Source organism: Schistocerca gregaria, chromosome X, assembly GCF_023897955.1.
Source record: "Schistocerca gregaria isolate iqSchGreg1 chromosome X, iqSchGreg1.2, whole genome shotgun sequence".
Taxonomy (NCBI): Eukaryota; Metazoa; Arthropoda; class Insecta; order Orthoptera; family Acrididae; genus Schistocerca; species Schistocerca gregaria.
Window position 1 is genome coordinate 250,985,827 of NC_064931.1, and position 23,721 is coordinate 251,009,547.

At 44.7% G+C, this 23,721-nt stretch overlaps 1 protein-coding gene across 1 annotated transcript in view; it reads right to left on the minus strand.

Annotated features, from left to right (window-relative positions):
• The window catches only part of LOC126298759 (uncharacterized), a 628,974-nt gene that overhangs the window by 84,693 nt on the left and 520,560 nt on the right, over positions 1 to 23,721 (minus strand). Inside the window, exon 7 of the mRNA XM_049990206.1 lies at positions 21,219 to 21,356. Coding sequence (XP_049846163.1) covers positions 21,219 to 21,356 — 138 coding nt within the window. The remainder of the gene's footprint in view (positions 1 to 21,218; positions 21,357 to 23,721) is intronic.

Below are 23,721 nucleotides of genomic sequence, written 5' to 3' on the forward strand. Positions count from 1 at the left end.
CGAATAGGGCCAATAAGCCCGCCAACTTCGACGTCTATGCATGATGTCGGATCACTAGTAATAGTGTCAGAAGTCCTTCTCCCATAAAACACTATTGACAGATTTGGAATTTAATCAGGATAATCGAGCAAGGCCTTGATATTAGGAACTTTACGTTATCATTTATTCTACGCTTGCCAATCAATACTGGGCAAATAAGTTTTCTTTTACCACCAGTATTCGATTCGTGTACCTCTAGGCCGGGCACCGCTACACAAGTGCTCATTAGTAGTCACAGAGGTGGATGAAATACTAGTAATGGGTAATGGAAAAAAAACGGCTACACAGCTTGCAACTGAATGTTTGTTGGGTTAGGGATTTCGCTGAAGTGAAATGAAGCCCTAGGTAAGGGAACTTCGGGTTGTGAGGGGGCCAGAGAGCGGAGATCACGCCTGCGGTATTATGCAGAATGCGGGCTGCAGTGTGGTCTTAGCGCCCTTTGCATACAGACCGTAGGCTTTGAAAGAGAAGAGTTCGCTTTAGCAGCGCTTTGAGTGGGAGGTTTTGGTCTCTTGCCGATCCAGCAGGCCGACAAACGCAGATAGGTAATGACTGTATGTTTTCATTTCTGGCCTTACAACTTTCGCGGCCGCCGGCGGGTGCGTGCTTCGCGTTTTTGTGCCAGAGTGAAAGGGAAGTAGATGCCCGAATCTCTCTGTAGCCCTGCGGTAACAAAAAGCAGATAGAACTCTTCCAGAAATAGTAATGATTAGGTGTACAGCGTTTTTTGTTTTCCGTTGAGGTACAACTTGATGCACGGTTATTCATATCGTAAATCGACAGAGGTCATCCCATTAACTAAACAGCAATAGACATTTGAGACTCAGAGATAAAATTACTCGGTGCCGTTTATTATCGCTCTTCAAGTACTAAAGTTTATTATTACCGACAGTGCTCATTTCTATGATGTTCCGTGAATTCTTTTTTATCAGCAACCCGCACGAAAAGGAAAACGTAAATGATGTTAGGTTACTCTTAGCTGTAATTCCTAGCAAGATGTTTTAAAGCGACATTAGTGGGGTGATAAAAGACTTCACGCACACAGTAACAAAAAATAAAATTAAGGACACCATGAAAATATACCATAGTAACGCACATCTGAAAATCCCATGTTCCCGTGCCAACGATGTTTTACACCTTGGCTTTCGCTGAATACAATACAAAACATGTACTTCCTTTCTACATTCATGGACTGCAGTGAGTGACAACATGACAATTTGACTACAGAATAACTGAACCCTTTCGTTTGTCTCTCTCTGATTATGGTATGAACATTATCCCAGTTGCGAAATAAGATCGCACCGTTCCTAAAATTTCCCCTCGAGAAATGATAACCGTTCTTCTTTACCTCTAACTCACTACATCGCATTTACTCAGCTCACTGGCTGTCGGTGGATACGTAAAGCGCAAAATTCATTATCCCTGATACTGGTAAAGACAATGCGGATAGGATGTTGCTATATCGAGCCGCCATGAAAGATGAACCCAGTAAGGAAGGTTGAGAGGCTGTCCAGTATTCTCCAGCGATAGAACAACGTGTTAAGGGGATATGGAGCGTGGTGATGGTAAACTGATGCACCCCTCCGTTGTAGTGCAAAACATTTTCGAGTATTTTGCGTGAGAAACATGTTATTTAATCAAGACTTGCACCATGCTCACTTTCGGAGAAGGATCTGCAAACCGATTCCTTTCATAAGATACGGTTTTCCCGAATATACTGTCATGCTCAAAAGTATCCAAACAACCTGAACTACGTTTCGCCTGATTTGTATGCAACCCCAATAACGTAACTGTCTGTATTCTGCTCTGTTTTCGGTACAGTCGTTTGACTGTACAAAATAGGTACTTCAAGGGACCCCTGGAGAAAACTGCCCCGTGTGGCTATTAATCCAGACGTAAATTTATACCACGATTATGAAAATATGAAAAACATCTCATTAGAGATGACAATGCTGTAACGCTTGTAAATGAAATTTATTACCAATAATGCCATTTCAAAATGCAAGTATCAACTCAAAATTACGTGACGAAAATTTTTGTACTGGAATGGCACGCGGAACTCCAATCCAGCAATTATTCTCCAGGTTAACTAACTACGAAAGATCTTAAATGTGTTTCTGTCACAAGTAATAAGGTGTGCCTATGTTTAAACTTGAAATGATGTGGCATAAAGTTTGTTGTTGGACGGGGATTCAGAACCAGCAATAAGTCGTAGTAGCTCGTACCTTTCTCAACAGTCTTCAGTGAGGCACGATGTCAAACGCTTTCCGGAAATCTAGGAATATGGAATATGCGTGTTGTCATTCAACCATGGTTCACAGGATATCATGTGATAAAATGACAAGCTAAGTTTTGTACGGTCATTGCTTTCTAAAACCGTGCTGATTTGTGGGCAGAAGCTTTTCCGTCCCAAGAAAACTTATTATTTTCGAACTGAGAATATGTCAAGGCCCCCCATGAACCATGGACCTTGCCGTTGGTGGGGAGGCTTGCGTGCCTCAGCGATACAGATGGCCGTACCGTAGGTGCAACCACAACGGAGGGGTATCTGTTGAGAGGCCAGACAAACGTGTGGTTCCTGAAGAGGAGCAGCAGCCTTTTCAGTAGTTGCAGGGGCAACAGTCTGGATGATTGACTGATCTGGCCTTGCAACATAAACCAAAACGGCCTTGCTGTGCTGGTACTGCGAACGGCTGAAATCAAGGGGAAACTACAGCCGTAATTTTTCCCGAGGACATGCAGCTTTAATGTATGATTAAATGATGATGGCATCCTCTTGGGTAAAATATTCCGGAGGTAAAATAGTCCCCCATTCGGATCTCCGGGCGGGGACTACTCAGGAGGATGTCGTTATCAGGAGAAAGAAAACTGGCGTTCTACGGATCGGAGCGTGGAATGTCAGATCCCTTAATCGGGCAGGTAGGTTAGAAAATTTAAAAAGGGAAATGGATAGGTTAAAGTTAGATATAGTGGGAATTAGTGAAGTTCGGTGGCAGGAGGAACAAGACTTCTGGTCAGGTGATTACAGGGTTATAAACACAAAATCAAATAGGGGTAATACAGGAGTAGGTTTAATAATGAATAGGAAAATAGGAATGCGGGTAAGCTACTACAAACAGCATAGTGAACGCATTATTGTGGCCAAGATAGATATGAAGCCCACACCTACTACAGTAGTACAAGTTTATATGCCAACTAGCTCTGCAGATGACGAAGAAATTGAAGAAATGTACGATGAAATAAAAGAAATTATTCAGGTAGTGAAGGGAGACGAAAATTTAATAGTAATGGGTGACTGGAATTCGAGTGTAGGAAAAGGGAGAGAAGGAAACATAGTAGGTGAATATGGATTGGGGCTAAGAAATGAAAGAGGAAGCCGCCTAGTAGAATTTTGTACAGAGCACAACTTAGTCATAGGTAACACTTGGTTTAAGAATCATGAAAGAAGGTTGTATACGTGGAAGAACCCTGGAGATACTAAAAGGTATCAGATAGATTATATAATGGTAAGACAGAGATTTAGGAACCAGGTTTTAAATTGTAAGACATTTCCAGGGGCAGATGTGGACTCTGACCACAATCTATTGGTTATGACCTGTAGATTAAAACTGAAGAAACTGCAAAAATGTGGGAAATTAAGGAGATGGGACCTGGATAAACAGAGTTTCAGGGAGAGCATAAGGGAACAATTGACAGGAATAGGAGAAAGAAATACAATAGAAGAAGAATGGGTAGCTCTGAGGGATGAAGTAGTGAAGGCAGCAGAGGATAAAGTAGGTAAAAAGACGAGGGCTGCTAGAATTCCTTGGGTAACAGAAGAAATATTGAATTTAATTGATGAAAGGAGAAAATATAAAAATGCAGTAAATGAAGCAGGCAAAAAGGAATACAAACGTCTCAAAAATGAGATCGACAGGAAGTGCAAAATGGCTAAACAGGGATGGCTAGAGGATAAATGTAAGGATGTAGAGGCTTATCTCACTAGGGGTAAGATAGATACTGCCTACAGGAAAATTCAAGAGACCTTTGGAGAGAAGAGAACCACGTGTATGAATATCAAGAGCTCAGATGGCAACCCAGTTCTAAGCAAAGAAGGGAAGGCAGAAAGGTGGAAGGAGTATATAGAAGGTTTATACAAGGGTGATGTACTTGAGGACAATATTATGGAAATGGAAGAGGATGTAGATGAAGACGAAATGGGTGATACGATATTGCGTGAAGAGTTTGACAGAGCACTGAAAGACCTGAGTCGGAACAAGGCCCCCGGAGTAGACAACATTCCATTAGAACTACTGACTGCCTTGGGAGAGCCAGTCATGACAAAACTCTACCAGCTGGTGAGCAAGATGTATGAGACAGGCCAAATACCCTCAGACTTCAAGAAGAATATAATAATTCCAATCCCAAAGAAAGCAGGTGCTGACAGATGTGAAAATTACCGAACTATCAGTTTAATAAGTCACAGCTGCAAAATACTAACGCGAATTCTTTACAGACAAATGGAAAAACTGGTAGATGCGGACCTCGGGGAGGATCAGTTTGGATTCCGTCGAAATGTTGGAACACGTGAGGCAATACTGACCTTACGACTTATCTTAGAAGAAAGATTAAGAAAAGGCAAACCTACGTTTCTAGCATTTGTAGACTTAGAGAAAGCTTTTGACAATGTTGACTGGAATACTCTTTTTCAAATTCTAAAGGTGGCACGGGTAAAATACAGGGAGCGAAAGGCTATTTACAATTTGTACAGAAACCAGATGGCAGTCATAATAGTCGAGGGGCATGAAAGGGAAGCAGTGGTTGGGAAAGGAGTGAGACAGGGTTGTAGCCTCTCCCCGATGTTATTCAATCTGTATATTGAGCAAGCAGTAAAGGAAACAAAAGAAAAATTTGGAGTAGGTATTAAAATTCATGGAGACGAAGTAAAAACTTTGAGGTTCGCCGATGACATTGTAATTCTGTCAGAGACGGCAAAGGACTTGGAAGAGCAGTTGAACGGAATGGACAGTGTCTTGAAAGGAGGATATAAGATGAACATCAACAAAAGCAAAACGAGGATAATGGAATGTAGTCCAATTAAATCGGGTGATGCTGAGGGAATTAGATTAGGAAATGAGACACTTAAAGTAGTAAAGGAGTTTTGCTATTTAGGAAGTAAAATAACTGATGATGGTCGAAGTAGAGAGGATATAAAATGTAGACTGGCAATGGCAAGGAAAGCGTTTCTGAAGAAGAGAAATTTGTTAACATCGAATATAGATTTAAGTGTCAGGAAGTCATTTCTGAAAATATTTGTTTGGAGTGTAGCCATGTATGGAAGTGAAACATGGACGATAACTAGTTTGGACAAGAAGAGAATAGAAGCTTTCGAAATAATAATTTGAGCGCACAACTTTCCTGAAGGGCAATAAATTCGGGAAACATGTTAAAAATGCTTCGAATACTACTGTCAAAATTTTGAGAGTCGAATTGGCTTCACTTTGCACGCCGTCTGATTTCGATCTCTGTGTATCGACTGGCGAGCGTTCATACGAGGATCTCAAATTACCGCCATGTGTGCTCCACAAGTAACCTGTTACTCGGATAGCTGCTTCCCTTGCGTAGTGCAGCCTTCACCTATCAAGAGGAGTGTTACAATTTTCCACACCATAACGCAGGTCCAGAAATCTGCAGCCAAAACCGTCACAGAATCGACGGAGTCTTTGGTTGAAATTCGACCCTGATCAGCTCTGTGAACGTCGCTGCAAATTGTGAGCTCTGCTTGCACCCTGTGCGCGTGGCCAGCAGTCTTCACCACTTCCGCTGGCTGTCCGTACGAACCCAGCATGGCCTCAGAACGCAAGCGACAGACGTCGTTGGTGCCGACGTGAGGCACAACCTGCAGACGACTGCACTCTGCATGTCCGATAGCCGTAGGCAGGGCCTCCTCCAGATGTCGGATGGGGCAGACGCTACTTGCCTAAGGGGCTCCATAATGCGCCTAAAATTGGAGCTCCCGATAACGATAATCCCCCCCCCCCCCCCCTGCAATATGCTTGCTCGGGCCGTGATGAAGGGGCAACCAGTCCACACAGAGGGTGAATGGTTAGTATAGACGGTCAGCATCCACAGTGATCCGCAGCCTCGAGCGACGCGATCGATTTACCACCCGGCACTCACACTGCGGTGAAGGCGGATCCAACACGTCGGGTACACCGTAAGATACCTCAGCAGCAGAGCCGGTTGGCGAAACAAGCGGTACCTGGAGTATTCTGTGTGATGAGAGGGATTCTGAGCCACCGCTACACACTGAGGCAGCAGCCTGAAGGCTGACCGTGGCCAAAAGCCTCTCCAGCCGTTAGCGAACTGCGGCCAGCTCCTGCCGTGTCCGCACACAGCATGCACACAACCAACCCACCCTAGTGCTACTACCTTAAGAATAACCTGTAAAAGCACACAGAGAAAGCTAAATCTATAACTTGATACCCTCCTGATGTGTCACTAAACGAGGGTGACTCCTTACTGAACTGTGCAGCTGACTGTTCAAAAGCAATACAACTGCTCTACAGACTGCGCGAATATACACTTTACAGTTACTAAAAACGCAAAATTACACCTCTTAGATACAAAAATACGCAAGAAATTTAAGAACTAAACTATGAAGAAACGCAGAAAAATCTAACGTTTGCTGCTCAGCTGGTGCGTCACAGGCGGCAGCTGAAGCTCGGGGCGCTCTCGAAGATTCTGCGATTGTAAAACTCTTCTCCGATTAAGTCCAAGTTCCCCTTCTATCTTACCATCAATGGCTACTTGCATAAAGCTGTACTTCTTGTTCCTAAAGATGGTAGTTATGACATCAAGAATTTTATCAGCGTAGTAAAGTATCTCGTGATCGATCACATGAGCAACCCACGGAGTCTTTATACGGCTGATATACATTCACTAATCGAACGTCTTCAGTCTGTCCACGAATGAAGTATTGTAACTGTCCAAGATTCTACTCAATACAGTAGTACCCATAACGGAGCACTTCACAATTCGCCAGTGTATGGTAAACTGAAGGTCGCAGTTACATGTAAAATATTTAAGTTATTGAAATGCTACGCGTGCAGTGCCAATTTTAGTTTTTATTTTTGCATCGTGATCTCATTTTCCTGTTAGCCGGCAACCTCGATATTTGATGAATGATCAAATTGATGTAGGTTGCAGTAGTTACTTGGAGATGAACAGGCTTGCTCAGGCTATACTGGGATGGAAAGCTGCATCCTGTCTTCGGAATGAAGACCACAACAGCAACAGTGATGACAACATGTACATTAGCACTCCGCAAGCCACCTTGCAGTGTTGGACATAGTGCACATAGTGTACCAATCTTATCTCTCTCCTCCACTTTCGCTCCTGGTCCCGTCCCTACAGCATTCACGTATGGCAGGCGGGAAGACAAGCCGTTGGTACCCCGTCGCTTGCACCCGAATTTGTCCAATTTTAATGTCGAGGTCTTTACACGAGCTGTATGTTGGCGAATTAATGCGTTTTTTGACCCATTTTCTTGTGCGGGTGATTCAAATTATATCAATACGGCTCTCTGTAATGTACGTGCAGTCTGTTAGGAGATTCCGTGACAATTTCAAAGTGACTCAACAAACCCGAGACGAATCGTGCATATCTTCTTTGAATCTTTTGTATCTCTTCCGTTAATCGAATATGTTAAGGGTCCCAGAGCGATAAACATTGCAGGGAGAAAAATGGCTCTAAGCTCTATGGGACTTAACATCTGTGGTCATCAGTCCCCCAGAACTTAGAACTACTTAAACCTAACTAACCTAAGGACATCACACACATCGATGCCCGAGGCAGGATTCGAACCTGCGACCGTAGCGGTCGCGTGGTCCCAGACTGAAGCACCTAGAACCGCTTGGCCACACCGAGGGAGATATAAAAAGATTTATCCAATTTAACAAGGCTATATATTCAGCATGAATTAAGATAGAAAGCTGGATTGAATATTACATAACATCCTATTTTACAATGATCTAGCTTTTGCACGTATGCATACACAATATTGAAATACTCCAAGTTCAGAACGATTTCACAAAACTTTATACGTTTATAACTTCCAGGAAGATTAAAAATGTATGCCGGACCTGATCTCGAACTTAGGAACTTTGTCTTTCGTGGGTATACGCTCTACTAACTGAGCTATCCAAGAACGACTCACGGCTCGCGCTCACAGCTTTATTTCTGTCAGTACCTCATCTTGCACCTTCCCAACATGTTGCTGTTTTTAACCATCATGGAGGACTCGCAGCAGCTCAATCCTGTATAGTTTGAAACACAAACGTCGCCACGAGAGAAGCAAGACAGACACACGAGGAATGGCTCAATCTCGGTAGGCACGATGAGTAGACTTCTGAGAACTACGAGCTAAACTCCTTTGAATGCGCCCCATGTCTTAAACGAGCACACAGATCTCAACCTACACAAACAACCAGTGCTTTCAAAGTATTGGTACCATTGGCAAATGATTTGAACTGTAAGAGTTCATGTGCTCTCGGTGAAAATCATGCCTCATTGTGAAACTGAATTGCACCCGTTAAAACGGAGAACTCGCCAGGGAGGCTCATTTCGGCAACGATATGAAATTACAGTCGTGTCCAAGGTATACATTTGGTTTAGATGCGCAGGTTAAAACACACGTCATGCTCCTGTCTTCATTCATGCAGAAGATACAGCCTTGCGAAATCAGATAAATCTTTTTGAAACACCCCTTAAAGTTATTTATATTTTCAGTCAGCTGTCAGAGTTTGCACCATACACAAGTCCCTTTCGATTTTGTAACACTTCTAACGATATGATTTCGTTGTACATAACTGTGTTGTCTACAAGCAGCCCATCACGTATACGGACGTTGGCCTCCAATGCATTTATATATGTCGTGTGCCGGACGTTGTGTTGTTCCTTAATATTTCAGACTACGGGCAGAAAATAGCTGCGCTAATACGAAAATGGAGCCTAAACTGACTAAATTGCGAATCGCAGTCCACTCCGACGCTGGAGAATTACCTGGCATAGCGATTAAACGAGAACGAAAAGGTGCCTTGTCTGTGCGCATTACCGCATTCCGTCAATTACCTGGGAGTATCGAGACTTGCTAAACCAGTCGGCCGCAGAAACCCGGAGACCACACCGCACTATTTCACAATGCACTAGTGCAATGCAATCTCTGTTGGTATTTTTTTAGTGCTGCTTGCCTTATTTACCAATTCCACTATGTTCCATTGTACGATGCTATCGAAGTTTTCCTACGAAGTCGACAGAAGTGTAGCGCCACACCTTTTCCGCAGTTAATCATTCTTAATCCACGAACAACGGATATTGGCGCGTTAGGGTTGCTAACTTACTTCAAAACACGCATTGCCGTACCATATCTGCAGCCATATTATATTGGTGGGGTATTGTGGAGAGCAAAAATTAAAAATGGTTCAAATGGCTCTAAGCACTATGCGACTTAACATCTGAGGTCATCAGTCCCCTAGACATAGAACTACTTAAACCTAACTAACCTACGGACGTCACACACATCCATGCCCGAGGCAGGATTCGAACCTGCGACAGTAGCATCAGCGCGGTCCCGGACTGAAGTGTCTAGAACCGCTCGACCACAGCGGCCGGCTCAATTCCAAAGAAGACAGATGCTGACATATGTGCATCAGTTAAATACCGTACCATCAGTTTAATAAGTCCTGCAAAATATTAATGCGAATCATCTTCATAAGAATGGAACCCCTGTCAGAATCCTACCTGCAGGAAGACAAATTTGGGTTCCGTAGAAATGCAGGAACTCGCGAATCAATACAGACCCTACGACTTACGTCAGAAGATATGTTGAAGAAAGGCAAATTAACAGTTACAGAATTTGTTCATTTAAAAGAAGCTTTTTCCAATGTTGAACGCAATACACTCTTTGAAATTCGGAAGTTATCAGGGAAAGAGTAGAAGTAGTGAAATGCTATGTGCAACTTGTACAGGAAAACCAGACTATAGTTATAAGAGTCAAAGAACATGAAAGGGAGTACTGAGCAAGGAAGGGAAGGCTGACAAGTGGAAGGATTAAGAGAAACGAACTTGATAGTCAGAAAAGCTGTCTCGTCAGAAATAGACGTTATGAGAGCCATAACCATAGAATAATTATGAAATCAGTAATTTGAAACGACAACCAGCCGAAACCTACAATAAAACGTAGGATGGTAATTGAGAAGGCGGTGAGACAGGTTGTAGCCTATATTCCAAATTATTCAATATGTATATTGCATAAACAGTAAAGGAAATCAAGGCGAAATTTAGATTTCAAGGAGGAGAAATAAATACTTTTAATATTTATCGATGATATTATACTTCTGTCAGAGATAGCAAAGGGCTTGGTGGATCAGTTGAACAAAATGAGTGCTGAAACTTCCTGGCAGATTAAAATAGTGTGCCGGACCGAGACTCGAACTCGAGATCTTTGCCTTTCACGGGCAAGTGCCCACGATAGGCAAGGGTCCCGAGTTCGAGTCTCGGTCTGGCACATAGTTTTAATCTGCCAGGAAGTTTCATATCAGCGCACACTCCGGTGCAGAATGAACATTTCATTCCGAAATGAGTGCTTTCTTCAACAACATCGGCAAAAATAAAAGAAGGGCAGTGGAGGGAGTACAGTCGAATTAAATCTGATGATAATGAGAGAATTAGAATAAGAAATGAAACTCTCAAAGTAGTAGAGAAGATTTTTTTTTTGGAAAGCAAAATAAATGACGACGGCCGAAATAAAGAGGATGTAAAATGCAGACTGACAATAGTCAGAAACGCTATCTCGTGTAAAATAGACATCAAAAGCGCCGTGGCCATAGTATAATCATAAGGTCCGTAATATGGAACGGCAGTCAGCAACAACTTACAATAAAACGTAGAATGGTCTATATTCAAAAAGTTTTTCGAAGATTTAACATTACTCACACAGTGCAAGTGGCAGATCGTGGAAATTTTAAAATCTGTAACGGAAATACGCGATGAATGCGTTATACGGAAATATAGAATACGTAAGCTGTTTCCACAGTTCATCTTTTGTTAACCTTAAGACCGTATCACGCACGTTTGTGCTAATCAGGAATAAATCTGTCCTTTAGAGTTTAACGAATTTTAAACATTTGAAAAGATTTATCGTAGTACATAAAACCAATAACTACTACTAAACGAGGCCACAGAAGAAAAGTAAGAAAGTCTCTAACAGCCATCTCAAGATGGATTTGTAAGAAATTCTAAACCGTTAATGATTTAATTTAAAAAAAAAAAAAAAAAAACTTTTTAAAACTATACTTGCGGCTGGTTGCTGTTACAGATCGTAAACCATACATGTAAGAAACTCGTTCGTGAAAAAGAGAAGTTCGTTACGACTGAATATAAATTTAAGTGTTAAAAAGTCTTTTCTGAAAGTATTTAGAGTGTTGCCTTACATGGAAGTGAAAGGAGCACGATAAGCAGTATAGACAAAAGTAAAATACAAGCTTTTGAAATGCACTGTTGCATAAAAATGCTGGCGATTAGATTAGTAGATCAGATAATTAATGAGAAGGTACTGAACAGGATAGTGGAGCAAACATACGTGTGTCACAACTTGACTAATAGAAGGGCCCGGTAGACAGCACACAATCCTTAGTTATCAAGGAACCACCAGTTTGACAATGGAAGGAAATTTTTAGCGTAAAAATTGTAGAGGGAGACCAAGGCTTGAACTCTGTAAGCACGTTCAAGTGGATGTGTAGGTTGCACTAGTTACGCAGAGATGGGTAGACGCACAGGATAGACTATCGTTGTGAGATGCGTCAAACCCGTCTTTGGACTGAAGATCACAACAAAAGTCTATAGCAGTTAACTGTCAAATGTAACTTGTTTACGTAAAAATTATGAATAAGAAACAAGAAGTAGTTTTGCTCTCTTTAAAAAAAATGGTTAAAATGTAATTGCATTTGTGCAACCAGCACAGTGACGTCAAAACAGTATGGAACAACGTTCAATTCAACTGTGCCGGCCGCGGTGGTCTCGCGGTTCTAGGCGTGACTGCTACGGTCGCAGGTTCGAATCCTGCCTCGGGCATGGATGTGTGTGACGTCCTTAGGTTAGTTAGGTTTAAGTAGTTCTAAGTTCTAGGGGACTGATGACCACAGCAGTTGAATCCCATAGTGTTCAGAGCCATTTGAACTTAAGTTCAAGTGTATCGACTGACGGTGACCAGAAGCAGCAAGAGGAACTGTTCGTGATAGCCCAGAGGTCAGCGTTCGAATACCCAGTCTAACACAATTTTCATTTGCCATACCGTATTCGCTACCTTGCGACTTCATTATTTCTGGTTGGATTTCACAGTTATCATTTCGTATCATTATACTTCACCTTCATTCTAATTGAAAATTCAGTTGATGTAACGCAGTAACGTATCAGTGTGCCCTCGGAGGTACAAGAATGTAGTTGTTGGATATCGTATGTATTCCTTACAGTGTAAAAAATATGCCCCAAGACTGGAGGTATCGTTTCGTTACTGCCTGAAACGTTTCGTTACTCATACGTTTTCTTCCCTGCGCACGGTTCAAGCCCCACTCGAGCCGAGTCATTACTTTTCGTTTACGGTCAAATATTTGAGCGGAGCGAATCGGAGATTCCGTAGAAATTCCGCAGTGGATTTTTGCCCGAATGTTTATGGCCAAACGAAGGGTGGGAGAAGGACAAATGGGGGATCAAATTGAACTCCGTGAGATCAGTTTTGCAAAGAAAGATTTAATTGTTTGAAACTAATCAAGGTAATTAAGAAAAACTCAATTAGTGGTTTGAGGGAAAAATGAAATATTTCACGTATAGCTGCTACTAGCTATCTAATTGAAGTATTGAAAGTATCAAATCACAGCAATAAACCGCAACTTCTCCGTTTTCCCTTGATCTATATATACCGATCAACATTTAAATATATTTTAACTCTTATTTTTTGAACAAAACTTAAATTAAAAGAAATTGTGAAAGAATGGTAGAATATTTTGTAAAATGAGTCCTCTGAAAGTAAGAAATAAAACAGATCAGAGAAACATTAACGAGCCTTTCAATGATGCTCGAGACTATCTACAGTAAATGAAATGACGATTGAGAATTTAAAGGTCAATATTTAACTTAGAATTATAAAGGGTACTAGAGGATGTGTGTGGTGGAATTTCACTCAATGGTTTCCTTACATCAGTAACGTATGAGCAGCTCAGCAACTGTACACGATTTCGAGCATCATTAAACGGCGAGTCATGTTATTCTGCCTGACTTTTATACGAATCATTTCACACAGCATTTGACTTTTTCTTCGGTTTTTTAAATCACGGTAGATAATTCATTACTCTCCGCGCACCTAGAGGGATGGAAACACTTCGTTATTCACGTATCTCCTTCCCCAAATATAATTCATCCCGACTTGGTAGTTCTCGAACTCCTCCAATTTCTGATTCTCAGCAGGCCAAGTCGGCATTGAAGCAGTTTAGCGAATACTTCTTGTCAGTCACTCTCCATGTTTTCTTTCCTGCACACAGTTTGCTTTCTGCTCGACGCGAGTCGGCAGTATTCGTAAGCTTCCAATTCCTTACCCACAGGTACATTTCGTTAGTCCTGTAAATTCAAATTGTCGTGTGCGCACAGTAGATAAGAGTGAGTGACTTGTGCGTGAGCTGTATGCGTCAGACATCAATTATTTCGATCTGCTTACGTTTGTTACAAAGTTATCAGCTCGACTGTACAATTAATTTGATCTGTGCCGAATGGAGCTATTACTTCTATTTTACAATGATTCGTTATACTGTTCATACGCTACTGGCCATTAAAATTGCTACACCAAGAAGAAATGCAGATGATAAATGGGTATTCATTGGACAAATATATTATACTAGAACTGAAAATGAAATGTCGTGTGACAAGGGGCCTCCCGTCGGGTAGACCGCTCGCCTGGTGCAAGTCTTTCGATTTGACGCCACTTCGGCGACTTGCGCGTCGATGGGGTTGAAATGATGATGATTAGGACAGCACAACACACAGTGCCTGAGCGGAGAAAATCTCCGACCCAGCCGGGAATCGAACCCGGGCCCTTTGGATTGACAGTCTGACACGCTGACCACTTTTTTTTTTTGTATTGCCTCATATGAACACACTGTAGCATTTACTTTTTTTCTACCATCTTTTTTTCTTTTTATTATTTTCTCTGCCAACCTTTTTGTTTTTGTTTTCTTATTTATTTTATTTTTTTAAATTTTTTTTTGTATGGAAAAAGGCGTCTTTCAGTTACGACAAACAAAATTGTAATGTACATCCGTGGAGACAACAGAATAAGAGTTCCTTCTAAACTATGAAATAGAATTTGAAACTAATAGTGTGATGACAGATAATAAAGAAAGAAAAATGTAACCAAATCCTGCACGCCATTCCATGTGCATGGCCCATCTGCTTGCAGATTCCATGTTTCCAATCGGTACAACATTTGGCAGCGAGTGGAGCCCCATGAAGGCGGTCATCCTCTGCCCGGTACTCCCCAACTGCGAGGGGGGTTATCGAAGACACTGCGCAAATAGTTCGCAAATAGTTGTCGGTATCTGGGTGTACACTCAACTGTGCTATGACTGTCCTGGAGAAATTGCCAGTAATCAAGCACCATCTTCTCATCATCTCGAAAGAGGTAGTATATGGATATGCCTTTAAACCATGTGAGAGCGTGAGTCTTCGCAGGTGGGAAATAAGTATCCTCTGGACAAAGGAGGGGCCGTGGCTCAATTGTGCGAGGCACGATTCGTAGGTAGCAGGCGAGGATCTTCTGCACTAGCAGCCATACCTCCAACGCCGATCCACATGTTAAACGGTGTTCGTCAGTATCCACGAGGTGGCAAATTGGACAAAGAGGGGAATCCGTCATCCCAATAGCGTGCAGTCTTTGTCGTGTTACAAACTTACCGCTCACCACCTGGTACCACACGGCTCGTACCCGCGTGGGGAGGAACGGCTTCTGGACCGCTCTCCACACTGCGGGCCACAGGGTCGTGGGGCTCTTCCTCTCAATCACATTGCGAGGGATGGACCTTAGCAGCAGTCTGTAAAAGTCTCTCGCCTTGGGAGTGCGAGTGTTGGGAAGGTCTGGGTGCACGTAACTATACTCAAGAATAAATGCTGAGAGGTGCGAGAGTGAGGGTGTAATGTGCGCAACCGTGACAGGTGGAAGAAGAGACACCGGCAGCAATTCCTCTAACAGATGTCCCGTAAGGGAAGCACCTTTGTGGGTCCACAGTTTCATCATTGTGCACAAGTATAACGCTGTAGCTCTCGCTCGTACATTTATAAGTCCCAGTCCGCCATCACACGAAGGGAGGGTGAATGTTTCGTAGCGGACTTTGAATAGGTGTCCGGCGGTAAGGTAATATCCAAACGCTGCTTGCAGTCTGTGTGCCATCGCTGTCGATATCGGTAGGACCTGGGCCATGTGGATCATCTTAGTCGCCACGTGAAGGTTGAGGTATTCCACACGCTGTAGGAGGTCCATCCGTCGAAGTAAGTTCCGGCGAACTTCTGTGCGTATTGCCTGCAGTAATCGTGCATAGTTCATGGCAGCCGTGCGGCGCACATCCTGTGTAAATGTTACGCCCAAGAACCGGATCTCCTTAACTAGTAGGAGTGGAGCTAAAGCGCCCTCCTGTAGACCTCTCCCAATGGGCATCGCTGCCGACTTGGCCACATTCATAAGGCTGCCCGCTGCCAATCCATAGCGATTGATCCATTGTATCATCGACTACGGTCGCAGGTTCGAATCCTGCCTCGGGCATGGATGTGTGTGATGTCCTTAGGTTAGTTAGGTTTAAGTAGTTCTAAGTTCTAGGGGACTAATGACCACAGCAGTTGAGTCCCATAGTGCTCAGAGCCATTTGCACCATTTTGTATCATCGAGCGTACCTCGTCACCAGATCGGACAAGTAATAGAAGGTCATCAGCATATATCCTGCAATGAAAGGTGTGATCCCTCAATGACATGCCCGAGAGCCTGTTTTTCAACCCTCCGACAAGTGGTTCGAGTGCGATCGCGTAAAGGATCATGGAGAGTGGGCATCCTTGGCGGACTGACCGTCGGATCGGAAAGGGACCCGCAATCCGTCCATTCACCAGTACACGGGATGCAGCTCCACGGAAAAGGCGCTGAAAGATGTCGAGGAAGTCAGGCGGGAAGCCCATGCGGGCCATAACGGACAGAAGGAACTTGTGGTGAACTCTGTCGAAGGCGTGGTCGAAATCAATGGAGATCAGAGTAGCTCGAAGGTGACAGGATGTGGCGATGGCTATTAAATCCCTGTATTCGCTGGTTACCTTTTGCATGTTGGTCATTCCGCCCTGTGTCCTTTGCTCCATTGAGAGGAGTAAGTGCAGAACCTTCTTTATGCGGCTGGCGAGTAGTCGGGCGAAGATTTTATAGTCCGAGTTGAGCATTGTAATGGGCCTGTAGTCCTCGACCGTCCGACCTCTGGAAGGCTTGTGTATCGGTATAAGGAGACCTTCCACGAATGAAGGTGGCACGTGGGAACCGGGGGTCATCAGTTCGTGGTACATGATGATCCATCGAGGCATCATTAGATCGCGGAAAGTCCGATAAAACTCGAGCGGCAGTCCGTCTGGCCCGGGAGATTTGTTGAGTGCTCCCTTGTTAAGCGCGTCCTCGATGTCGTCCCGTGTAATTCCACCTAACAGAGTCGCCGCTGCTGCATTGTCGAGGATGTGCAACACGTGCTGCAGTATGTCGTGCTCGCCCGCTTCCTCGTCCTCTGTATTCACCTCGTCGTAAAACCGGCGATAGTGATCTGCAAAGCCCTCTGTAACCGCCGCCTGAGTCATTACGACCCTACCACCTGGCAATACGAGGTCTGTGATCAGCTGCTGTCGGCGTCCGCGGCTGTCGAGCACGATGTGATGCATGGACGGGGTTTCTCCTTCCGCTCGGACTTGACGTCGCGATCGCACTACGACCCCCTCCAAACGTTTTCTCGAGAGACAATATTTTACCTTTAATTCGGCTGCTTTCCATTTGTCGGTTTGGAGATGATGGATGGTTGTCGAGTTCGCGAAGCATCGTGTAATAAAAGTACAATGTGTGACGATTCCAAGCTGCGATATCTTTTCCGAATTGTGTTAGCACACGCCGAAACGCTGGTTTCGCACAGTCCACCCACCATGCTAGAGTCGAAGGGTATCGGGGAAGACGACGGTCGCAATCCAGCCATATGTTGGCGATGATCTGACGGCATTCCGGGGCTTGAAGATGTGCTACATTCAGCTTCCAGGGTCCTCGGCTGCGCCATATCCGCTGCTGTTGTAGAGTGAGTGTGCATATGAAAGCGCTGTGATCGGAGAAGGCAAGCGGCCAACGTTCGGCGTCCAGTACTCCCGGCGCTAGAGCTCGTGAGACATAAATGCCGTCTAGGCGACTGGCTGAGTGACTAGTAAGGTGTGTCGGCCCGGGACGGTCACCGTGCACTGTCTCCCACGTGTCGGTGAGAAGCAGATCTCGAACCAGGAGCCGAAGATCTTGACAAGTCGAGAAATGTGGGACTTGGTCTTTGGGGTGGAGCACACAGTTAAAGTCGCCGCCGAAGATATTTTGATCGAAGCGGCTGATAAAGAGGGGGGCGATATCCTCCGAATAGAACAGTGATCGTTCGCGGCGTTGGTCAGTTCCTGATGGAGCATAAATGTTAATGATGCGCGTACCCAGTGCTGTGATCGCCAGTCCCCTTCCTGACGGAAGGTAAGTCACTTCTTCGATGACAATTCCGTCGCGCACTAGTATTGCCGTACCGCTGCCATTCCGGTCCGCCGGTGACACTTATGTCACATAACCGTAGAAAACGGGTAGGCCCGATATATACACTTATTGTAACAGGGCAATGTCAACATCCGCAGAACGAAGCATCTCACGCAGCAACTGGATCTTCACTGCCGTTCGTATCGTGTTGATGTTAAGCGTGGCAATACGATAGGCTTGTTGCCGGACCGCAGGTGTTAAGTTATGCATTAAGACTGGAATTACCTATGACGCTTCTGACTGTATTGACACCTCCACGACCCCCAAACCTCACCTGCAGTCCTTTATAGAGAGCCGGCGCCAATGGCGTGGGCTCTGTTGGCGTAACTTGCATGGTTCGATCGTCGTCGTGGTCATCCGCCCACGTCGGGGAGCTCAAAGCAAGGTCGGCTTCCCTAGTTTCCTCAGGACACGGCATGGGTGCTTGCACTCCAGAAGGTGGTGGGCAGCATCTGTCCTGCATATCGGCATCCGATTTTGCCACTGTAGATATATGTGGTGTGTCCTCAGTTCCGTTCGGTGGTGCCACACTGCAGCAAATGGCGGCTGCCTCTGTGGTAGCGTCGTCATTGAAGGTGGAGTCGTCGTCCTCTGGAGGTTGTGTCGTATCCCGTTCGGAAGTTGATCTACGCCTTCGCTTCCGTCGCTTCGGAGAGCGTTGTTTCCTAGTGTGTCCTTCTGTGTCAGACGATGGCAAAGATTCACGACGTTCCGGCACAAAGGCAGCCGTAGGCACAATAAGCGAATCTACGGCCATGCTATCGTCATGTATGTTGTTATCCGTCGACGGGGGCGGCGGCATCGGAGTTGAATCCGTAGCTGGTGGAACGTGTGTGTTATCATCGCCCTGTATTGGAGGATGGAGCCGCGACCCAACAGTGGATGTCGGCTGTCGTGGTGAAGTGGTAGCTGTCGTGAGGGCTGCTGCATAAGTCACGGGAAGCAGCGTCGGCTGCGAAGGCGGGTCCGCGTCAGCCGGCGGCAGTTGAGTGATTCGACGTTGGATACATTCCGATCTGAGGCGTCCCTCCTTCCCACAACCAGAGCAGATCTTCGGTTGCCCATCGTAGATGACGATGGCACGGCAGTCACCGATATTCAGATATGAAGGTACATGTCTTTTAAGTTCTATTCGTACCTGGCGGACTCCGTTCAGAAAAGGATATGTCTGGAATTGCGTCCATTTTTCCGCAATATGGTCATGGACCGTGGCGTAGGGGCTCTGCGCTGTCACGACGTCCTCCGCGGGTAGTTCGAAAGGAAGTTCGAAAATTCTGATCGTGCGAAGACCCATGCCAGAATAATCGACGTGCACAGTCCCCACATTGCCATCAGCATGGCAGAAACGGAGGCCCTGTTTCGTGTCCCGAAGGATCCGTTCACATGTTGCGTCGTTGATGATCTTGACATATACGATGCTACTCACGATGAACAAGTGAATGCCGAGAATGTCGGCCGCCGGGATTTTAACTTCTTCTCGTTTAAATCGTTCGACTTCGAGTGCTTTGGGCCGTGCAAATTTGTTGCGGAACGTAAATTTGAGCGTCGATTTTCTGTATTGGTGCGCCATAGTGATCTATATGCTGAGTACGGCACGCGCGAAACGGCCGAGTACGATGTAAACAAACACAAGCGCTCGCTCCGCGGCAGGAACACATACAGCGCGTCCTCACCGCAGCACAGCCAAAGGCCAACTGCCCACTCAGCTACCGGGGGCGGACTATACTAGAACTGATATGTGATTACATTTTCGCGCAATTTGGGTGCATAGATTCTGAGAAATTACTACCCAGAACAACCACCTCTGGCCGTAATAACGGCCCTGATACGCCTGGGCATTGAGTCAAACTGAGCTTGGATGGAGTGTACAGGTACAGCTACCCATGCAGCTTCAACACGATACCACAGTTCATCAAGAGTAGTGACTGGCGTACTGTGACGAGCCAGTTGCTCGGCCACCATTGACCAGACGTTTTCAATTGGTGAGAGATCTGGAGAATGTGCTGTCCAGGGCAGCAGTCGAACATTTTTTTGTATCCAGAAAGGCCTGTACAAGACCTGCAACATGCGACCGTGCATTATCCTTCTGAAATGTAGGCTTTCGCAGAGATCGAATAAAGGGTAGAGGTCGTAACACATCTGAAATGTAACGTCCACTATTCAAAGTGCCGTCAATGCGAACAAGAGGTGACCGAGACGTGTAACCAATGGCACCCCATACCATCACGCCGGGTGATACGCCAGTATGGCGATGACGAATACATGCTTCCAATGTGCGTTCACCGCGATGTCACCAAACACGGATGCGACAATCATGATGCTGGTAAACAGAACCTGGATTCATCCGAAAAAATTACGTTTTGCCATTCGTGCACCCAGGTTCGTCGTTGACTACACCATCGCAGGCACTCCTGTCTGTGATGCAGCTTCAAGGGTCTCCGAGCTGATAGTCCATGCTGCTGCAAACGTGGTCGAACTGTTGCTGCAGATGGTGGTTGTCTAGTACACGTCCCCATCTGTTGACCCAGGGATCGTGACGGGGCTGCACGATCCGTTACAGTCATGCGGATAACATTCCTGTCATCTCGACTGCTAGTGATACGAGGCCGTTGGGATTCAGCACGGCGTTCCGTATTACCCTCCTGAACCCACCGATTCCATATTCTGGACCTCGACCAACGCGAGCAGCAATGACGCGATACGATAAACCGCAGTTGGGGTAGGCTACAATTCGACCTTTATCAAAGTCGGAAACGTGATGGTACGCATTTCTCCACCTTACACGAGGCATAATAACAACGTTTCACCAGGCAACCCTGCTCAACTGCTGTTTGTGTACGAGAAATCGGTTGGCAACTTTCCTCATATCAGCACGTTGTAGGTGTCGCCACCGGCGCCAACCTTGTGTGAATTCTCTGAAAAGCTTATCATTTGCGTATCACAGCATCTTCTTCCTGCTGGTTAAATTTCGCGTCTGTAGCACGATATCTTCGTGGTGTAGCAATTTTAATGGCCAGTAGTGTATAAGGTCGCATTGACGACAATTTAGCAAATTTTCTCACTGTATAGTGCAATAACCATGTAGCGGAAATGAACCAAACAGTTAGAGTTTTACAGAGAAGATACAGAAAAAATCAAAACGTGGTTTGTGTCGACAGTCATCTTCAGTCATAGGAGAGCCCACAACAAATTAGAAATACTGTTATACGTAATGACATTCAGTAACGAAAGAAACGAGTAACGAATGCTTTCTATAATACGATACAAAATTTGATCGTTACTTTGACAGTCCTATGGAAGAAAGCTTTCTTACCATCCGGTGGTGAAGTGAGCGACGATCTGCGCCGTGTCGTGCGTGACTGCGCGCAGCTCGCTGCAGACGACTCGCATCTCGTGTCCCGGCTGCGACAGCTCCATGGACAGCGACGGACCGCTGCTGGGCGGCGGGAACCTGCAACCATCACTGCTTACTACCCACACACGGAAAAGCTAGCCGACTTCAGTATCTTAATATTGCCATTTCGCTCGCTGACACTCACAGCCAGAAGTATGCGTCGATAACAGAAATTCTGTCTGCATCCACATCGCATCTCAGAGTGCGTCAACTGCATCTGAATCCGCAGATATTAAAATTTTATAAACCATTTTAACTCTTTCGGCACGCTTTAGCTTTGCCGGTAGGCTCGTGCCTGGCCTGAGCTTTTCTCTGCTGATGTTGGACCTCGTTATTTACATTCCACTGACTGAGGACATAGAGACCAATCACGACCACAGTCAGATACAGCATAGACTATCATATTCTTAATACGTTCCATAACTAGCAGTTTTCTGTTGTAGGAATCAGCATGGGTTTCGAAAAGACGATCGTGTGATCCCCAGCTCGCGCTGTTCGTCCACGAGGCTCAGAGGGCCATAGACACGGGTTCCCAGGTAGATGCCGTGTTTCTTGACTTCCGCAAGGCGTTTGATACAGTTCCCCGTAGTCATTTAATCAACAAAGTATGAGCATATGGACTATCAGACCAATTGTGTGATTGGATTGGGTGGATTGAAGAGTTCCTAGATAACAGAACGCAGCATGTCATTCTCAAGCGAGAGAAGTCTTCCGAAGTAAGAGTGATTTCAGGTGTGCCGCACTGGAGTGTCGTAGGACCGTTGATATTCACAATATACATAAATGACCTTGTGGGTAACATCGGAAGTTCACTGAGGCTTTTTGCAAATGATGCTGTAGTATATTTAGAGGTTGTAACAATGGAAAATTGTACTGAAATGCAGGAGGATCTGCAACGAATTGACACATGGTGCAGGGAATTGCAAATGAATCTGAATGTAGACAAGTGTAATGTGCTGCGAATACATAGAAAGAAAGATCTTTTATCATTTAGCTACAATATAGCAGGTCAGCAACTGGAAGCAGTTAATTCCATAAATTATCTGGAAGTAGGCATTAAGAGTGATGTGAAATGGAATGATCATATAAAGTTGACCGTCGGTAAAGCAGATGCTAGACAGATTCATTGGAAGAATCCTAAGGAAATGCAATCCGAAAACAAAGGAAGTAGGTTACAGTACGCTTGTTCGCCCACTGCTTGAATACTGCTCAGCAGTGTGGGATCCGTACCAGATAGGGTTAATAGAAGAGATAGAGAAGATCCAACGGAGAGCAGCGCGCTTCGTTACAGGATCATTTAGTAATCGCGAAAGCGTTACGGAGATGATAGATAAACTCCAGTGGAAGACTCTGCAGGAGAGACGCTCAGTAGCTCGGTACGGGCTTTTGTTTTAAGTTCCGAGAACATACCTTCACCGAGGAGATACGCAGTATATTGCTCCCTCGTAAGTATTATCTCGCGAAGAGACCATGAGGATAAAATCTGAGAGATTAGAGCCCACACAGAGGCATACCGACAACCCTTCTTTCCACGATCAAGACGAGACTGGAATAGAATGGAGAACCAATAGAGGTACTCAGGGTACCCTCCGCCACACAACGTCAGGTGACTTGCGGAGTATGGATGTAGATGTAGAACTGGAATTTTGTGACTTTGCCTGCGAAACATTAGCGCAGCATTGGGAAGACAAATGAAGAGCGGAAACGGAAAACTTTGTAAGGTAAGTTTGCTTCTGATGGGCCGGCTCGATTTCTCTGTGGATACTGACGATAGTCGTATGCTAGCGACCATTAAGTGTACTCCGTCCTGACAAAGATTCGCCATATTAATGTTGAGTTGTTTCACGAGATACAAGGCAACAGTGAAAAAGCTAAGATTTGCACTATGTTCTTGTAACTGACTAATACGAATGATTGGTATATCGTAGTGATATGGTAATAGTGATTAAATTTCTGCAGCCATCATTGGAACATTACGAGTAATTCACACCATTTTGTCATATTCACCATGTGAAATTACGTTGTGTGGGCGATGCTGTTAAGCGATGCAATGCGAGTTGCCTTGAACCACCTCGAATTTTGTCTAATCTTAGACATAGGTAGGCCACAATGAACAAGATTTAAGTAATGGCTTTAATTATATGTTTCCTAATAGTTTGCAAATGTTTTAATAATCAGTCAAACTTTTTTTTTACCTTCGTAGGCGACTTTTTTACTTTTAGACTCCTTGGTTTCTTACACATATTATCCTGTTTCAGATGCCAACAAAAACTCCCAAAAATAAAAAAAGTGAGGTGCGTGTAACATTTAAAAGGAATAATATTATAGCTGATTCACGTAAACTCCATAGCCCAATGAAGGAAACTAGACCCCCTGATTAAGTCGAAGGCATATGTTTTTATTTTTCAAATATTTAATTAAG